This window comes from Otolemur garnettii, unplaced genomic scaffold (assembly GCF_000181295.1).
Source record: "Otolemur garnettii isolate 467f Iridium unplaced genomic scaffold, OtoGar3 scaffold00024, whole genome shotgun sequence".
Lineage (NCBI taxonomy): Eukaryota > Metazoa > Chordata > Mammalia > Primates > Galagidae > Otolemur > Otolemur garnettii.
In genome coordinates, this window is record NW_003852419.1 from 12,569,006 (window position 1) to 12,586,674 (window position 17,669).

The following is a 17,669-nucleotide window of genomic DNA, read 5'->3' on the forward strand; positions in this document are numbered from 1 at the left end:
CAAGCCTCAGCATTACGCTTTTGAAATTCATCCATGCTATGCTTGTCAGTAGCATAGTTTTCAGTTTTCAGTTTTTAGTTGTCAGTTTTCAGTTTTCATGGCTGAGAACAATTTCATTGCATAAATATGCTGTAATTTGTTTATCCATTCACCTGTTGATGGACATGTGAATTATTTCCAATATCTGGCTATTAAGAGATCAAAATATTTTCCTTTTATTGCTCTTGAGTAAATACCAAAGAGTGGAATTGCTAGGTTATAATGATAAGTGTATATTTAACTTTCTAGGAAACTTCCAGGCTGCTCCCCAAAGTGATTTATCATTTTACATTCCCAGTAGCAATATGTGTGATTCCAGTTATTCTCTATCCTCTGCAACACTTGGTATTGTCAGTCTTTTTAGTTTTAATTGTCCTTGACAATGTTCAAGTCTTTTATCCATATTTTAAATTGGGTTGTATTCTTATTTAATTTATATATTCTCAGTACAATTTCCTGGTTTTTTTTTTTTTCTCCCAGTCTGTGGCACACTATTTCATTTTCCTAGTGGTAACTATCAAAAACCAGGAGTTTTGATTTTTGAAATCCAATTCATTCATTTTTTTTCTCTTTTATAGTTCATGCTTGCTTGGTCTCCAAGAAGCCATTATCTTTCAAAAGTCACACAGGTTTTATGTTTTTGTTTTGTTTTTTCTCTCAATTATACAGGCTGACCCTCACAATTAGATCTCTGGTCCACCTGAGGTTTTTATTTATTTATTTATTTATGGTGAGAAGAATTGTGATTGATTTTTTTTCTCCATATGAATATCCAATTGTCCCAGCATCATTTGTTGAAAACCCTGTTCTTCCCTGTTGAGTTACCTTAATGTAGGTCTGTTTCTAGATCCGGTTCTCTACCACCAATTTAGATATCTGTCTTTGTAACGATTCTGTCTTAATTCTGACTTTTCTTAAGTCATTAAGCATAAATTCTGCTTCTGTTAACGTTTTACTCTCAGATATTTATTTTAAAGCAGAGTCCATTTTCTCTTACTGTCAGTCATAACCGGATTGTATTTCCAAATCCCGTTTTTCTTCAGGTGCTTTCTCCTTAAAATGCTGTCTTCAGATAGTTGGTGTTTATTTCCTTTTTGTCCATTTCACGTGGCTTTTACTAGTTTAGATCTCAGAAGGTAGTCTTGTTTCTAAGTGTTGGAGGACAGTTCACTGTCACTCTCTAGTATGTGAGCGAGTTTCCCTGACTTAAAGAGTGTCAGTTCTGGGATAAGGGGTAGGTTTCACATGTGTCTGTCACAAGGCATTTAATTAATAGCAATATCATCTATATAGTGCTCCCTATGTTTTAAACACTATTATTTTAATCACTGCTTTAGGATTTATTTAATCCTCAAAATAAGACCTACTTTCTTTGAAGTAGATACGGTTTTATTCCCATCTTGTGGATGAGAAACTGGGGCACAGAGAGGTTTAGTAATTTGCTGGAGAAGATTTATGAGAAATGATTTGCCAGTTAGTAGAGAAGACGTGTTTCAGTGATGCCCTGGTAACTGTTTAACAACCTGCTCTCTAGGAGAAAAAACATATGCATATATACTCATGAGTTTATTATACATTTTGCTGATATAAATGAAGTATAATACAACATACAAATAAAAATATAATTCTCTTTATTATGAATTCAAATTGCTCATCAATTATGATAGAATGCTTTCACTGGGGCTTGGTTTTTGTGGTTTTTTGTCTTTCTGGGTTTTTCTGTTTGTTTGTTTTGTGGAACTCCACAGATTTATGTGGTCAACTTTTATTTCAGGTCTTTTGACAGAATCACATGAGGAATAACAGCTTGACTACTATCGAGTTCAGAAAAAGTCTCTCACATCATTGGGCTGCAAGTATAGTCCAGCGTGAATGTTGATAGTTTCGTTTATGTTAATAAGACAAAAGTGAAACAATAAAGACATACATAATCAACTGCCAATGATATGAGCAACTTCTTTGCTGGATTGGATACATTTTTGAATTTCACAATATGACGGCTATAGACTCTTAAGTTTATTGTTTATTATTAACATTTATCCTTTTATATCTTAAGTCTAGATAATGAGTAGTCAATAAATCAGGCTCTGACTTGTAGCAATTGTGGATTTCTGTCATGTAAATATTCACATCATGGCTGAATTCAAGCCACACTGTGATGTCATTGGGAATGGAGTTGGGAGGAGGTGGGAGGGAACACACCATTCTGTAGTATTTCTACCCTATGGATGGGATAGCAAAAAATAACCTCAGAACTATAGGTAATAGTGAAATGTAAAATAATTATGAAGCAATAAGTTTTGAGTATGTATTATCTTTGTTTTTAATATAACTTATGTGTTAACAATTGTACACTTATGTAATTTAACAGAAGCTTTGTTTAACAACTGGTTCATAAAGTTTGTTAAACCTTAATCAGTTCTAGATGGCCAGGCCAACCAGGCTCCACCCATGCTACTATGTATTGATCCCAGGCAGCCAAAACTCTGTGCTCTTAACTACTCTTTTATTTGGTATGAAGGTATTACTGGAATATAGCTCCATACCAGCACAGGCGTGGTGTTCAGGCATGGCAACACTGAACTCGTAAGGTATTACTTTTTTTCATTTCTCTAAATTGCATTAATTTTTGTTAGGTGCACCACTCATTAAGCTTGCTGAGAAGTCCAATTTGAGGGACCCCTGCTCAGCCATGGATTATTTAAGTACCCTGGGGATTAGATAGTTCAAGAAAGTGGCAATGGATTTTGATGGTCTGTCCACATTGCTGTCATTCTAATTCATCCTGCCCAAGCCCTCCTGGAAGGCAGGGCTCTCTCTGTGGTGTCAGATGAGATCACAGTTCCGGCATTGGTACTTCCGTGCCAAGTATATCTCTAAGGACCAGGACTAGAGCACAGAGATCCCCGTCTGAGTTTCCACTATCTCTAAGGCCTGTGTTGAGTTTTCTGCCTTGCAAATGAATGTCCACTGAGGTTCAACCCACAAAGCAGTAACCTCAAATCTGCCCTCAGGTAGTCCTGCCTAATGACCTTGATGTGCCTGTGCTTCCAACATTGGAAAGCTTCTCTCAAGGGTACATTCAGGAAAGAGACAGAGATGGCATTCATGCTTTCCTTTGGGCAGAGGGAACTAAATGAAAGAAGTTATTGCTGAGAGAATCACCCAAGCAGCCCGGGCAAAAATGAAATTAGGCTTTAAAAAGAAAAGTTAGAATCATGAACATTTTTCAAATGCTGCACTTAGAACAAATGTAATTTTTTGCTTCCAGGGATTAAAAATGATTGGTATTGATTAGCGGTTCTTGCTCAACCTCCTAAGCAAGGCCACTTCTTCCCACAACCCTTTTAATTCTCATCTTCTCCCTTATGCAACATATTTGGAAATCTTCCTCATCTCATCTGACATCAGGAAGACGTGGTTTTGTCCTCCTGGATGCTAGAAAAGCGAATCAATTTCTTCTCCCAGATAGGTTGTTGAAAGTCCTCTGCGGTGCTTCCCATTGCTATGGTAACAGGAGATGGGATTTCCCAGTGGAACTAGAGTTATACATACACAGAGAAAAGCAGTTCTTTCAAAGCTTGCTCCCTTTTTTGTTGCCACGTGTATAATACAATAAATACAACAAACTGAGTACCAAAGGAAAAATAGAAGGACGCCAACCCTTTTTATGTAGGTGTGGAATGAGACATCCATTGCATGGAGACCCTTGATGAAAAGGAGTCAGTTTTAAAAGTTTTAATATTATGACATTGCTGTTGTAGCTATAATAATTTATAAAATTTGCAAAGTGCAAGTTTTCTTAGAAAAGCAAACATTTGAATTTAGAGACTCTCAACTGACAGACTTAAAATGTAAGTCGTCTCAATACCTCCGGTCATAGTAACAATCACAACTCAGTAAAGAAAGCAGTGAGAAGGCCAAGGTGGGGAACAGATATTTTGTGTAGTGGTGATACTCTCTCCATCTGTACTTTCTGCTGTGGAAGGACGCAATATTTGGGCATTTCTCATGAAATCTTATCAGAAGCCCAGGAATTTCAGGGAGCATGATTCTCTTTATCATGGTATCATAGTTGGATATGAAGACTCAATCTTTCCTCTCTCTCTCTCTCTCTCTCTCTCTGCTAGCTAGCCTGACAGCATTTACCAGAGAGCAGCTTCTTAGGGTCAGGGCACTCTGTGGAGAGAGTAAGGAGCAATTCTGAGGTATGTAGAAAAGGATGGATTTGGTTTTCTTTGAGGAAAATCCATACACACATGCACCTGTCATCTAAAATGCCTCTGACCTAAAATTCTAAAGATGTTTTGGGATTAGACAAAAGCAGATGCTGATCGAAATCACTTTTCATGAAATTCTTGAATTCCTAAATGTGGAGATGTGGGAGGAAGGGAATAGATACTTTGACAGTAGCTTAAAACCTGCTTATTAAGTAAATGTTTCTGCTACTACATCACGACTGATACCGTCTATTATCTAGTGGTTAAAGTCTATGAGAGTTTTTTCTTCTCCTGAGGTCTAAAATGTGCTGTTGAGATATGACAAATTTAAAATAGATGTAAATGCTGTTGGGCTGTGCTCTGGGAGACACAGACGTTAACATTTTGTCACCCAGGGGAGAGGAGTGGAGTTTCTGGGATGCTGATGGGAGAGTAAGAAGTGGTCAAATGCATCAAGGGTGTTTTCTGTTCTTGCTGTTCTTGACACGGACTGAAATAAATACTAACGTTCTGAGTCACTGAACAATCCTCTTGAATCAAGTCCGGGAAGTGAGGTCAGAAGCTTGGCTTGTAAAAGAAGAAATAGTGAACTTTGTACTCAAATGGCAGAGGAGGGACCTGGAGAGCCGGTGTCACAGGCTGGGAAGAGAGGACTTAATGAGCGGCATAAAGGAACTTGTGGCGAGAACAAAGTTAACTGCAATACTAACTTTTTATTAAACTGTTCGGCATTAGTATGAAAAAGAATAACAACTAGAGTAGAACTACTTTAATTCCAAAATGAGATGTTTAGGGGTAGCAGTGCTAATTGAATAATGTAGATTGGTAAATTACTCTGAAGATGTTTTTATTTTTAATTTTAATTTTATTTATTTATTTATTTTTTGAGACAGAGTCTCATTGTGTGGCCCTCGGTAGAGTGCTGTGGGGGTCACAGCTCAACCTCAAACTCTTGGGCTTAAGCGATTCTCTTGCCTCAGCCTCCCAAGTAGCTGGGACTACAGGCGCCCAACACAACGCCTGGCTATTTTGTTGTTGCAGTTGTTGTTTGGCAGGCCTGGGCAGGGTTTGAACTCACTAGCCCTGGTGTATGTGGCCACTGCCATAACCACTTAGCTACTGGCGCCGAGCCCTGAAGATGTTTTTAAAGATTTGCTAAAAGCTGTTCATCCCATTTCCCCCTCATTCAAAGAACTATCTAGGAAAAGTCAGGAACTGTGAAATTAAGAACAGCTGTCTGGAACAGTGACTTTAATATTTGGATGCCTCAGTATCCCAGGAATGTTCCAAGTATCTCAAGCATTTTTAGTGAGAAGTTATGACCACAGCAATAAGAGTTTAATTTATATCTCCTCAATGTTTCTGACCATCGAGGGGGTGTTCATTCCTCTTTATCGTCTAGTCTCTGGGAGGAGCCTGGTGGCTGTAGCTGGGGGAGAGATGGCATGGCCATCAGGATCATCTCCCTCCTCAGCAAATGTCTTGTTAACGGTCACTCTGCCAAGTGACATTCCAGCAACTGTGTTTAGAGTGAAGGAAGAAAGCCCCTGCCTTCCTGCAGCTTACCGACCAGTCAGTCCTCTTTCGTAGACCTTAGGCCTCCAGTATGGTGCCAAACCGAGGACTCTCCTTGGTTTCCGCACTAGAAATGGGGCGGGGATAAGGCCATCTTTCCCTAGGGTCAGGCTCATAGGCTTCAAACGCTACTGCAGCCAAGCTCTGTGAGCTATAAACCTAGTTGTCCAGGTACAAGTTTTTGTCAATTTTAACATGCCCAAACATCTTAATCGCCTTACTTTTGTCTCACCTGGTCCCTACCTGGCCTCCTTGCCTCTCCTAACAGCCCTCACAGAGCCATTCCCTGCGTCTCCTGCATCTCCTGCTCCTAGGGTCAGCCTCCTAAACTGTGAAAGTGTTCGCATTGTTGTGTCCTTCTGATAGTTGTCAGTGGTACCCTGACTTCCTGGCCTAGCTAAGGGCTTTCAAGAGCTGCCCCTGCCGGCCTGGCCCGCCTCATTTCCTGCTGTTCTCTGCGAGACTTTAGCTGTGGACGTTATGCATTCACACAAATGCCCCGTGCACCTTGTCTTTCATATGAACTCCTGGCTTCCCTGATGTCCTGGGCAGCTGGTGATGACATCCTCCAGCTTTCTGTGTCACCCCATGTATATATTGACACACTGTAACTATTTGTTTACATGTCTGTCCTTAAGGTGGCCCCTTGAAAGATGGCGGCGCCTTTTCTGTTTACATATATATGGGCTGTCACTGACTTGTCATAGGTCCTTTAGGGTTTGTTGAATAGGTGAATGAGCTCAAATATACTGCAGTATCATAGACGGGGTTTGCGGACCACTTCCACCCTCTTAGTTTAATGAAACAAACATGGGACACCAGAACCTTGCTGTTTCCTGGGACACTTAAATACTATCGAGTGCCAGGCCCAGCTCAACAAAACTGTGATTGGGAGGGTCCTTTGATCCTTGTCGATAATCATCAACTCTGATGCTAAAATGTTCTACAACTATAACAAGTTTTAAAGCCTCTACTATTCACCTATTGTGAAAAATCTGCCCTTTTAAATGGGTTGTCTTTTTATATTGCTTCCTTATAAAGATTCCTGAGGATATGTTTTCTAGCAACAGTTGTTAGATGGCCAACTGACATAAAAAGTACGTAATTTGTTTTTGGAATCTGTACTGGATTCACACAGACATACATGTGTTGACTGTATCTATATAACGCTAGTTCCACAAATCATGATCAAACTTACACTGAGCCCCCACTCTGTGCCAGGCACTGTGCTAAGTACTCTAGGTTCCTTAGATCATCTATTTGTATACGTTACATCTATTGTAATGAATGAGGAAATTGAGACAAAGGAGCTCAAGTAATTTGTCCAAGGAACCAGAAGAAGTAAGGGACAGCCAACATGCAAATCCTGGTGTCTGATGCTAGAACATACTCTCATTATAATACTATTCAAAAAACTGAAAACGGGAAAAAAAACTGTATAATGAGAACATACTCTCATTATAATATATTCAAAAAGTTGAAAAGGGGGAAAAACTGTTTCTGTTTACTATGGATACAGATACTGAAAACTGAAGTGGGGAAATTCCATTTTTGTTTATTGTATATAAAGTTTATATGATGAACTAGTTTTCCCATAGGTAATGTGTTCCCCACCCCCTTACTTCCTCATACCTATTTTGTAGAAAGGCACAACTTCTGTACACAGTGAATTCAGAACATTAGGGTGATTTTTCATCTAGGAATAACAACATTTCTCTTTTGATTGCTACAGACTTCTTGAAATACTGGTTAATATTTGACAAAGTTTTATTTTTATTAGAGTGCAGAGAAAAACTGCTACACAAACCACAATCATGGTAGTCTGCAGTTCTTTGGGTGTCATGGTGATTTATGTAAAAATAGAGATTGTCATTTGATATGTATAGTCCTGTCAATGGATCCAGAAATAGCACTTGATTCTGGGACCCCTCGACGCTTTGAAATCCTAATGAGTATAGTATCCCGAGCTTCTGCAAGCAGGTTTAACTAATTCTGAGAAGTGAACCTGCTCCTAGGCAACAGCATAATTTTCAAATTAAAGTCAAAATCTAGCTTGAAAGCTGAGTGATATTTTGAAAATCGGTAAGTAAATATCATGATAAAGCAATTATAGAACCAAATAGACAATTTTAATGGGAGAATTATAATCGTAGTAGTGTCTGATTTTCAAGGCAACCTGTGGGTAAGACCAGATGAAATTGACAAACTGTGCTAAGCCCAAAGTGAACATTCCAATTTAGCCTAAACAGGCTTTCTCTGGAGATCATCTTGTTAGATGATTAAAATGAGAAATAAATTTGGATAAAAGATGATGTTTTTTTTTTTTTGATCCAGTTGGAAGATGTGAAAAGAGGCCTTTTTCTCTTTCAGCCTTGCCTTACACCCAGACAAAACTCTGGTTGCAACTGGCCAAGTTGGGAAGGAGCCGTATATATGTGTATGGGATTCTTATCACGTCCAGACTGTGTCTATCCTTAAAGACGTCCACACACATGGGGTTGCCTGCCTGGCCTTTGACTCAGATGGACAGGTATGTATCTTTTTTTGTTTGTTTTCCTTATCACAATTCACCTGTTATGAGAATGCAAGTAGCCAATCGACTCAAAGCCCAGCAACCTTGCTGGTTTCCCTCCAAGACTGCCAGAATTTCTCACCTTTTTAACACTTTTCCAGGCTGTGGGACAAACACCCAGCTCTGGATAGACCCTAGTTTAGGTTCCCCAGTCTCACTATCTGGTTAAAAAGTCTCAGTTAAAAAAAGTCGTTGATTTATGCTGATCAGGTTTACCATGACTGGACAATTGCATTTTTGTCCCTTCTTAGCTTCCTGCTGGGAATAAGGGCTGAACCAAGCCTTATTCACAGACATGAAGCTCTGAGCATTACCTTATACCCCCTTGCTTTCAGAAGGTGACATCACGTGTTAATAATCCGCCAAGAAGATTCTCTTTGAAGCCACCTCTAACTGCTCTCTTCCCCCTCCCAATTCAGTCACTTAATAATTCCATTGTATTTAGAAGTTTCTTTACAATTACTCTGACATTCTTCCTCTCTTTCTCATTCTCTCTGCCACCATCCATTGAGTTCCAAGTCAGTGCTGCTACTGACTTAGTTTAAGTAATCTCCCAGGGGCACCCAACCTTGGCCCATGCTGGCTGTGAATGCTTATCTAAGAATTGTCTTGCGCTACACATTAAATACACAAACACTCATCAAAGCTGATGAGCAAAAGAAAAGGCTGTGTGTAATTTTTGTGATATCTGCCAGCACAGATAAGCTTTCGTAGCCAGCCATGGGCTGCAGTCGGATACCCCTGCGTGGTCAACTTCTGCTAATGTGTTTCACTAATTGAATAAAAGCATCAAGGCATTGTTTAACACCACCAAAAGTGTGGGTTACCCCTTGGATGAAGTCCACATTTTGTAGTCAGGCATTCTAGACTTCTCAACTTTTATAGACTTGTCTCCATTGTCCCTTGTCATCAAATCAGACAAGTTTTCAAGATTCTTTGCTTTGTCCTTCCACACCCCCATGTCCTCTCCACCTGGAGTGCCCCACACACTCTGTTGGCCCCTTGAGTGAATGACTCAGTCTTTGAAGACATTTCAAAGGTCTTCATGAAGCCTTTGCAGTCCCAACAAAGTTTTCTCTTCTTCCTTTGACCTCTAGCAATACTCAGCAAAAAAGATATGTTAATATGTTCTAGAAAAGGAAGTGGAGACACAGAGGGGTCATGCCTGGCCCCGTCTGCCTTCGGCGCCTCTGAAGCTGCACCTCTTTCCCCAGCTTTTAGGCCACCCTTCCTCTATGTCTTTCATTCTCTATGTTTCTGCCTGTTAATTCCTCTGATCCAAGTTTTGGCAAATTTCAGACTTAATTCTGTAAGTCGGTGCCATGGAAAGATCTGTGAAATTATTCACAAAGGCTTGCCCAAACTGAGAGTTTGTGGGAAATTCAGTAGATTAAAGAAAGGAGTTGACCCAGTTTGAGTCAGTTTTTTAAAAACAATCCACATTAACTTAATGTGTTCTATTTTAAGAGAGTATTGATTATTCATTTTTCTTTCTAGAACTAGATTAACTACATTGTGTAATAAATGCTAAATACTGATAAAAACATATATATTCTTGATTTTACTACTCTTAGTCCCATTTAGTCAGGTTAATGCATACATCCCATTGTCTGTCCCTGGCTAAGGAGAAATGACCAGATAGTGATAATTCTTCAGACTTGCAGTTACATTGACTTATTCATTAAATGGAATCAGTGTCAGAACACATGCACATGTACAAGTGTGAATGTATGCTTATATGTGTGCTCACATGCACGTTCTCCAATCTGATATTTGAGCAAACATTCCTTATCAGAATTTGCTCTCACATGCCATAAGAATATGTAATGCAGCAAAGGGAACCTCAGATTTCACTTTAGATTTTTGCCCATGTTATTTCATGCTCGAATCCTAGGTGTTCTCCTACCTTCCATTTTGAAGGGTGGGAATGCGGATACTTAACTGTCAGTTGAGAAAAATTGCCTCCTATCTGTTTGCCTATGATGGATTTCAGGGCTTCCTGATGCCTGTTGTTCCATGTCTGCCTAATTCCCTGAACAGAGTTCACAGGAATGGAATGATATTTAGAAAATGACAAATGGCCCATCCCCTCACAACCAACAAAAGACAATGGAAATGCTTTCCAGTGAGCTATGGGGCCTGTCACAATAAGCACAGTAGTTTCTTCTGGCTTTCTCTCAATCAAGAAATGTGGGTTTTTAAAATCTGAAATTAAAAAAAAAAGAATGTGGAAAAATATGTGGGTTTTACTTTGGTGCTTTACTGAACAAAATTAACTGTTTGTTAATGGCTCTTTCTATTAAAAAAACAAACAAACAAACAAACAGGATTCACCCACTCATATGTTCTTATGAATAAAGATACAACCATGTCGTATCATTTCCATTGCTGGAATCTTCCATTGAGAATTACAACAAGAGGAATCCTAGCACTCTGGGAGGCCAAGGCGGGTGGATTGCTTGAGCTCAGGAGTTGGAGACCAGCCCGAGCAAGAGTGAGACCCCATCTCTACTAAAAATACAAAAATGTATCTGGGTGTCATGGCAGGCACCTGTAGTCTCAGCTATTTGGGAGGCTGAGGCAAGAGGATTGTTTAAGCCCAAGAGTTTGAGGTTGCTGTGAGCTATGATGCCACAGCAGTCTACCCACCCAGGGCAATAGAGTAAGACTCTGTCTCAGAAAAGAAAAGAAAAATTATAACAAACAAAGACTTCCTTTCTTAAGGGCACATTTTAAAACCTTCAACAATGTTTTCTATACTTAATATTCCTAATGAAAGCCATCATTAGTGGGGAAAACCTGAATAATCTCTGTATAACAGCACACATGTGCCTTAGCTGTATGTGTGTGTGGGCACGTGTGCATGTTCTCTCAGACACACCCGGTGAAGGGCTCAGGTACTCTTTTTTTTTTTTTTTTTTTTGAGACAGAGCCTCAAGCTATCCCCCCGGGTAGAGTGCTGTGGCACCACAGACAGCAACCTCCAACTCCTGGGTTCAAGTGAGTCTCTTGCCTCAGCCTTCCGAGTAGCTGGGACCACAGGCGCCCGCCACAACACCTGGCTATTTTTTGGTTGCAGCCGTCATTGTTGTTTGGCGGCCCGGGGTGGATTCGAACCTGCCACCTAGGTATATGTGGCTGGCGCCTTAGCCACTTGAGCCACAGGCGCCGAGCCAGGACTCAGGTACTCTTACACTTGGGTAACACTAAAGTTTTAAAAGCTCTTTGATTTATATTACTTCACGTGACCCACATAGCAATTCTATGAGGTAAAAAGAACAAATATTTTTATACTCATTATACAAATGAGAAAACTAAGATTTAAGGAGGTTAAATAATTTCCCAAGGTCTTATGTCTGGCTATTTACAAAGTCAAACAGGAAGTCCAATCTGCTTTCTCCCAGTCCAGACCTCTGTGACACGTGGTATCCTGTAAGAACCTTTAATTTGGGGTGTTCCTAATATCCACTTTTGATACTTTTGACTTCCTATATAATCATACATGTTGAATTTTCTTTTCCCTTTAAAGATAAGTTTTGATCTGAACCCAAGGAATGTAGGCTGGGAAATGAAGAACCAGATTAATTTTGTGAAGATTATATATCCCTCTTTAGTTACTTTAAATGTTTGTAAAATTGTAGAGAACTAAGAATGAAAATAATGTTCACTTATCGGATGTCTTTGTGGTTTTCAAACATTTTAATTTTAGTAGTTTGAGGCTTTTAAACTATGGACTCTATGCTGTTTTAAATCTCACATTGATTTTAAACTAAAACATTTAAGTGAAAAATTTGAAATTCTGCCTTTAAGTTCTGTTCCTATTGACTTGCACTGATTTATCAGAGACTTTCTGAGAGTTTATGTGCACATTTCCTGTGTTTGAAAGGGACAAATGGGCCGGGAGCAGTGCTCACTCCTGTAAAATCCTAATGCTCTGGGAGGCCAATACCGTAGACACTTGAGCACAGGAATTCGAGACTAGCCTGAGCAAGAATGAGAGTAAGGGACACATCAGCCCTAGCTTTTAGATTTTTCCAGCACACACTGATTTAGAAGTCATCTGCTATTGATAGTTTAGGGCTTAAGATTGATTTTGAGAAATTAGTTTGTTATAAGATCTTCAATGCCTAGCCCTTGGTAGATAATCAGTAACTATTTCTTAAAAGAAAGCATAAATAGTAGGAAATATTCCCATCACTGTCAGGTTTAAATTATTATTCTTATTCTTAGCGTTTAGCCTCTGTGGGATTGGATGCCAAGAACACAGTCTGTGTCTGGGACTGGAGGAAGGGAAAGCTTCTGGCTTCCGCCACTGGCCATTCTGACCGGGTAAGACCTTGTTGGAGAAAGCTGTGCAGATTTTAGAACCTTGGGAAAAATGTGATGTCCCTTCTCAGATGTTAATATTTTTAAAAGTAAATTTGCCATGTATAGACTTTTCCTTCATATTCAACTTATAAATATCCTGTTTCTTCATATGATTGACTGTGTTGGTATGATTGCTTCTGTTGATCAAATACCCTATTTGAGTTGTTAACTGCTTTTTATAGGCAAAGAAAAGTTTTGATGCTGGCATTTGGCTTCTTTATAAGACCAAAATAGAATTGAACTAGAAATTATATGTATAGTTAAGATATATTCATTTAGAAATGGAAATAGAAAATATTCACAAAGCATGATTACAGGGGTGTGCATTTTTATTTCAAATTGAATATAATGACAACATTGTGATTCATTGTTATATTTGAGAATGTTGAATATAAATGGTGGCCTGCTTATCATTCATATTGGAGTCAGTGTGATCAGAAATAATCCCATGTAGTTATAGTTGGTAAGATGGGATGAAATAGACATATATAATACATACACTGGTACACTGGTAAGATATCTATTTCTCCTGTGTCTTGTATAATTAAAGTAATTTAATTCCTTTATTGTCTTGAATATTCTAGTTTAAAAGTGAGTATGCATGACTATCTTCCTTGAGTTCCCAGTTGTTTTGTATTTCCGCACAATGTAAGTGTTCATATAAAATGAGGCCCTAATTAAACATTAAATATGCCTTCCTTTGCTGTATGAACTTCAGGAATATGAACTGTAAAGTGTTGTGTTTTTTTAATATGTGAATGGTACGTTCATCTATGGGTACATTCATCTATGGGGATTTGTAGTTGTAAGGGGACCCCACAGTGGTAAGTTTTCCTGCAGAGGTGACCAGCCACAGAATTTCAGTGTTGGAAGAGGCCTGGCGCCGCTCTGGACCATGATCCCCAACCCTGACTCCATGTAAAATTCTCCAGGGAAACCTAAAAGCATAGTAACACTCAGGCTCTGTGTTCAGGGATTCTAATTTAACTGATATTAACTTAATATTTGAAACTGGTTAGGTTGAAGATATTTGTGATGCCTGAGTTTCAGATGTCCCTTTTTCTGCTTATCTGTATACACTATGGTCTCCTCGTGTTGGACTGGATCAATAAGTGGATTTCCAGTGATCACATAAAGTGAACATGAGATCAGTTCTCACTGTTGCGATGCCACACCTAGCTCTACTGAGAACAAACCCATATGTAATCTCTCATCTAAATTATTCTGCAATTGCTATTTCTATTTCTGAATTAGGATACTTTGTCAACATTTTGGGCCTATTGCCTTGGGAAAAAGTAGGAAACTAAAGTTATGAACACTTTCAATCCGTAAAATCTCCTTAGAAAAATAGCCTAATGTAATCACCTTGGCTTCTACATAAAGTGCTTTTGTTATTATTGTTAAATTCCTACTGTTAAACTAAATTTGGCTTGAGGCTGCCTCCATACCTTAACTCCCAGCATAACCAACTGAAACCTACTTTGGTATACTTATGTAACAAATAGCTGAGTGAGTTGCCGCTGAGCTGCAGCCAGTCACAGGCTGCCACCTCATCAGACCATGCCCAAAGAAAGCTAGCTTGGAGCTCAAACCAGTGGAGCTGTTTCTGTATCTCCCTTCCTTTTTCTGTCTATAGTTACTGCCTGTTGCAGAGAGCAGAGCTCTCTGAACCTCTTCTGGTTCTATGAGCTGCCCAGTTTGCAAGTAATTCTTTCCTCAATTAAACTCTGTTAAATTTAATGTGCCTAAAGATTTTCTTTTAACTTATCGTGTGACCTGTCTGTCTGATGTAAATGACAGTGCCTTATTGCTTTGTTATACCTTTTTTTTTTCCTTTTTGTTGAGACAGGGTCTCCTTCTGTTGCCCAGGCTAGAGTGCAGCGGCATCATCACAGCCCACTGCAACCTCAAATTCCTGGCCGCAACCTCAAATTCCTGGCCTCAAGCAATCCTCTTGCTTTAGCCTCCCAAATATAGGCATGCACCATCACACCCTGCTAATTTTTCTATTTTTTGTAGAGATGAGGTCTTAGCTCTTGCTCAGGATGGTCTTGAACTAATTGGCTCAAGCAATCCTCACTCTCAGCCTCTCAAAGTGCTAGGATTACAGGCGTGAGCTGCTGTGCCCAGTCTGTTACCCTTCTCCATTGTGAGTAGATGGTAGAAAGTGCAGTGGTACTCTAGTGAGGAGTCTGATTTCTAAGCACCCAAGATGTTTTAGTGAAATAGTTTAGAATGCTGTTTCTCCAGACCCTGTATCTGCATGGCACATGGTTTTGTTTATTCCTGATGTCTGGATGCCAGTATGAATTGACTGCTTATGGTTAATGTCAAGCTTATCTTCAGGATTATGTTAGTGGCTAAAATACTTAATCCATTACATTTGTATAATGAGTGCTTTATAGCCTGCAAAATGACTTCACATACCTAATGACCTCATGAGAGAACTTGAGGTGATGGTCACTGTGAAGATGAGGTTAAGGTTAGAGAGGCAGAGGCTTCCCTGAGCTTGATTAGCTAAGATGGATACTTAGACCAAGTACTTTTTCTTCCGTGCTATTTCTAGAGTCCATAATTGCTCCTTTCTGTGTGATGAAAAGTTGGTGGCCTAGGTTGTTTCTTTGGTCTAGACTTTGGCCCTGACATTTGGTCCTTCCCTTTCTATCAGCGAGCGTATCACAGAACGTGATCCATGAACCACCTTCATCTCCTGCAGTTTGTTTAAAAATGCAGTTATCTGGACTCAGTTCCAGATACTAACTGAAGGTATCGCAGACTCTGGAAATAATGCATTTTAAGCAATTGCTGCTGGTGATTTGACTCTTATGATTGACAGCCTTCTCTTCCCTGTCCCCTAAATAGAGAGAACTGTCAGTAGATATGTTTTAGTTCCTCAAATAATTGAAAATAGTATTTTGGGTCGATGGCCTAGAAGACTACATATTTTAAGTGAGTGTCAGATCACTGCCTCTGCCTTATGTTTAAGAACAGTAACTTCTATGATTACTGGAGGCTCTGGGCCACATTGAATTGTAGTTAACTATTAAATATTTCTTACTTAAAATAATTATAAAATGATTCATTTTAATTTTTATTGAAAAACTGTCTCCAAAATGTTTTATTTAACACCATAGAGAGCAATAGAAAATGTATTGAAAAATGGATTTAAAAATTTATCTTAAATCATCAATTTGTTCACTCCAGATGGACAAAATTAAAAATGGCACCAGTTCATTCGCAATGACTTCGGTTAATTGTCTCCCTACTAAGGTGTAAGGTAAGTAGACAGGAGGCCACAGAGTGTGTGTTGACGGTTCCCAACTTGTTCCCGGGAGCCTAATCTTCCATTTACATTCCGTGCAGGTAACATTGTGTTCTAAGTGTTCAGATAGAGTCTTGGCAATTGGACTGGTATCTGGAAGAAGGCAAAGCATAAAAAGTAATCAATATAGCAACTTTTAATTTTTTAACAGATTTTTGATATTTCCTGGGATCCATATCAGCCAAACAGAGTGGTCAGCTGTGGAGTAAAGCATATAAAGGTAAAGTAGTTATTTCAAAAATATTTTTTGGTACCTTGTATGAAAAGAATTCTAGGCATTTATGTAGATTTCTTGTTGGCAAACTGCTTGACTTGACTCTTTTTCTTTAATGTAGAGCACCCATATCAGTTTCTCTGATCCCAAAGCAAGCTAACGTCAGCTGGGGGAGGAGGGTGACTCTCTTTAGAAGTGCAAAGAACAGTCAAATGAAGTGCTTAGCAGGCAGCTGAAAAGGAAACTTTGTTAACTACACCACAGACTCTCAGTGCATGAGTTTGCATGTTTTAAAACGGCTCTGATTTTAATGTGAATTTTTTGCATTATAATGAGTTTCTACATGTATTGCATGTAAAACTGTGCCATGTTGAGGTGTTCCCTGAAGAAAGGGACCGTGTGCTCTCTGTAGCTTTCTACTGCATAGCCCTCTATTTCTATCTGGGCTTCTGGGTTTTTTGTTTTTTTCACTGTTATTTGCATTTATTTTATGTTGCATTTATTCCCGTGCCATAAGTTTTTGTTTCTTCAGTTTCTTCTGGGATATCTTTTTCTTCTGTGCTACCTCTTCTTCTGGTTTGGGAACAATCTGTTCCTTTTCAGTAAGGATCATCTCAGGGTGGCAGGGGGAGCTCATGTCTGGGTTAATGCGACCATGGGCTCTGTAAGTTCGGCGACACATCTTGGGTGCTTTGTTCACTTGGATATGCTCAATGACCAGAGAATCTACTTCTAAATCCTTAAGTTCAGCACTACTCTCTGCATTTTTAAGCATATGCAGCAAAAATTCAGCACTCTTTTTGGGCCACCGACCCTGTGTCCAGCCCCACTGTTTGGCCTGGGCACACCTGCCAACTCCACCATTGTAACGTCACAATGGTACACGCTGTTTCTTTAAAGTGATATCCTTCAGATACTTGGTGGCTTTTCGTATATGCATACCCTTGGTGGCCTGGGCAGTTTCACGTGTGTTCTTAAAGTGAACACCAAGATTTGAGCCTCTTGACTTGCATGACTTTGTGGGGTTTTCTGGGTCAAGTAAATAGCGAACCATTTTCACAGGTCACATCAGGCCACTTAGGGTAAGCGGGCTGCTGGGTTTTAAATGCCCATCTTCCTCTAGCCTTCACAGTCAGAACTTACCTCTGGCTGGGCCAAAATGTGCTGCTTCCTATTTTTGTTCACAAGTAACAAAATTAACAGCATCAACATCCTTTGCTCTGACATAGCAAAAATTTCTCCTCAATTCTGGAATATATGGCTTAAATCTCCTGTCTATAGGATTGTACATAATATAAATTAAAGTCTATAAGCAAGTAGGTAAGGAGTGACTTCTTTTTTTTTTTTTTTGAGACAGAG

General features: G+C 39.3%; 1 protein-coding gene and 1 pseudogene across 1 annotated transcript in view; one reads left to right on the top strand and one right to left on the bottom strand.

The window, feature by feature from the left end:
* The window catches only part of EML6 (echinoderm microtubule associated protein like 6), a 293,843-nt gene that overhangs the window by 118,670 nt on the left and 157,504 nt on the right, over window positions 1–17,669 (top strand). The window contains exons 2-4 of the mRNA XM_003787924.3: window positions 8,205–8,364; window positions 12,637–12,735; window positions 16,248–16,316. Coding sequence (XP_003787972.1) covers window positions 8,205–8,364; window positions 12,637–12,735; window positions 16,248–16,316 — 328 coding nt within the window. The remainder of the gene's footprint in view (window positions 1–8,204; window positions 8,365–12,636; window positions 12,736–16,247; window positions 16,317–17,669) is intronic.
* Window positions 16,810–17,379, bottom strand: LOC100959013 (annotated as a pseudogene).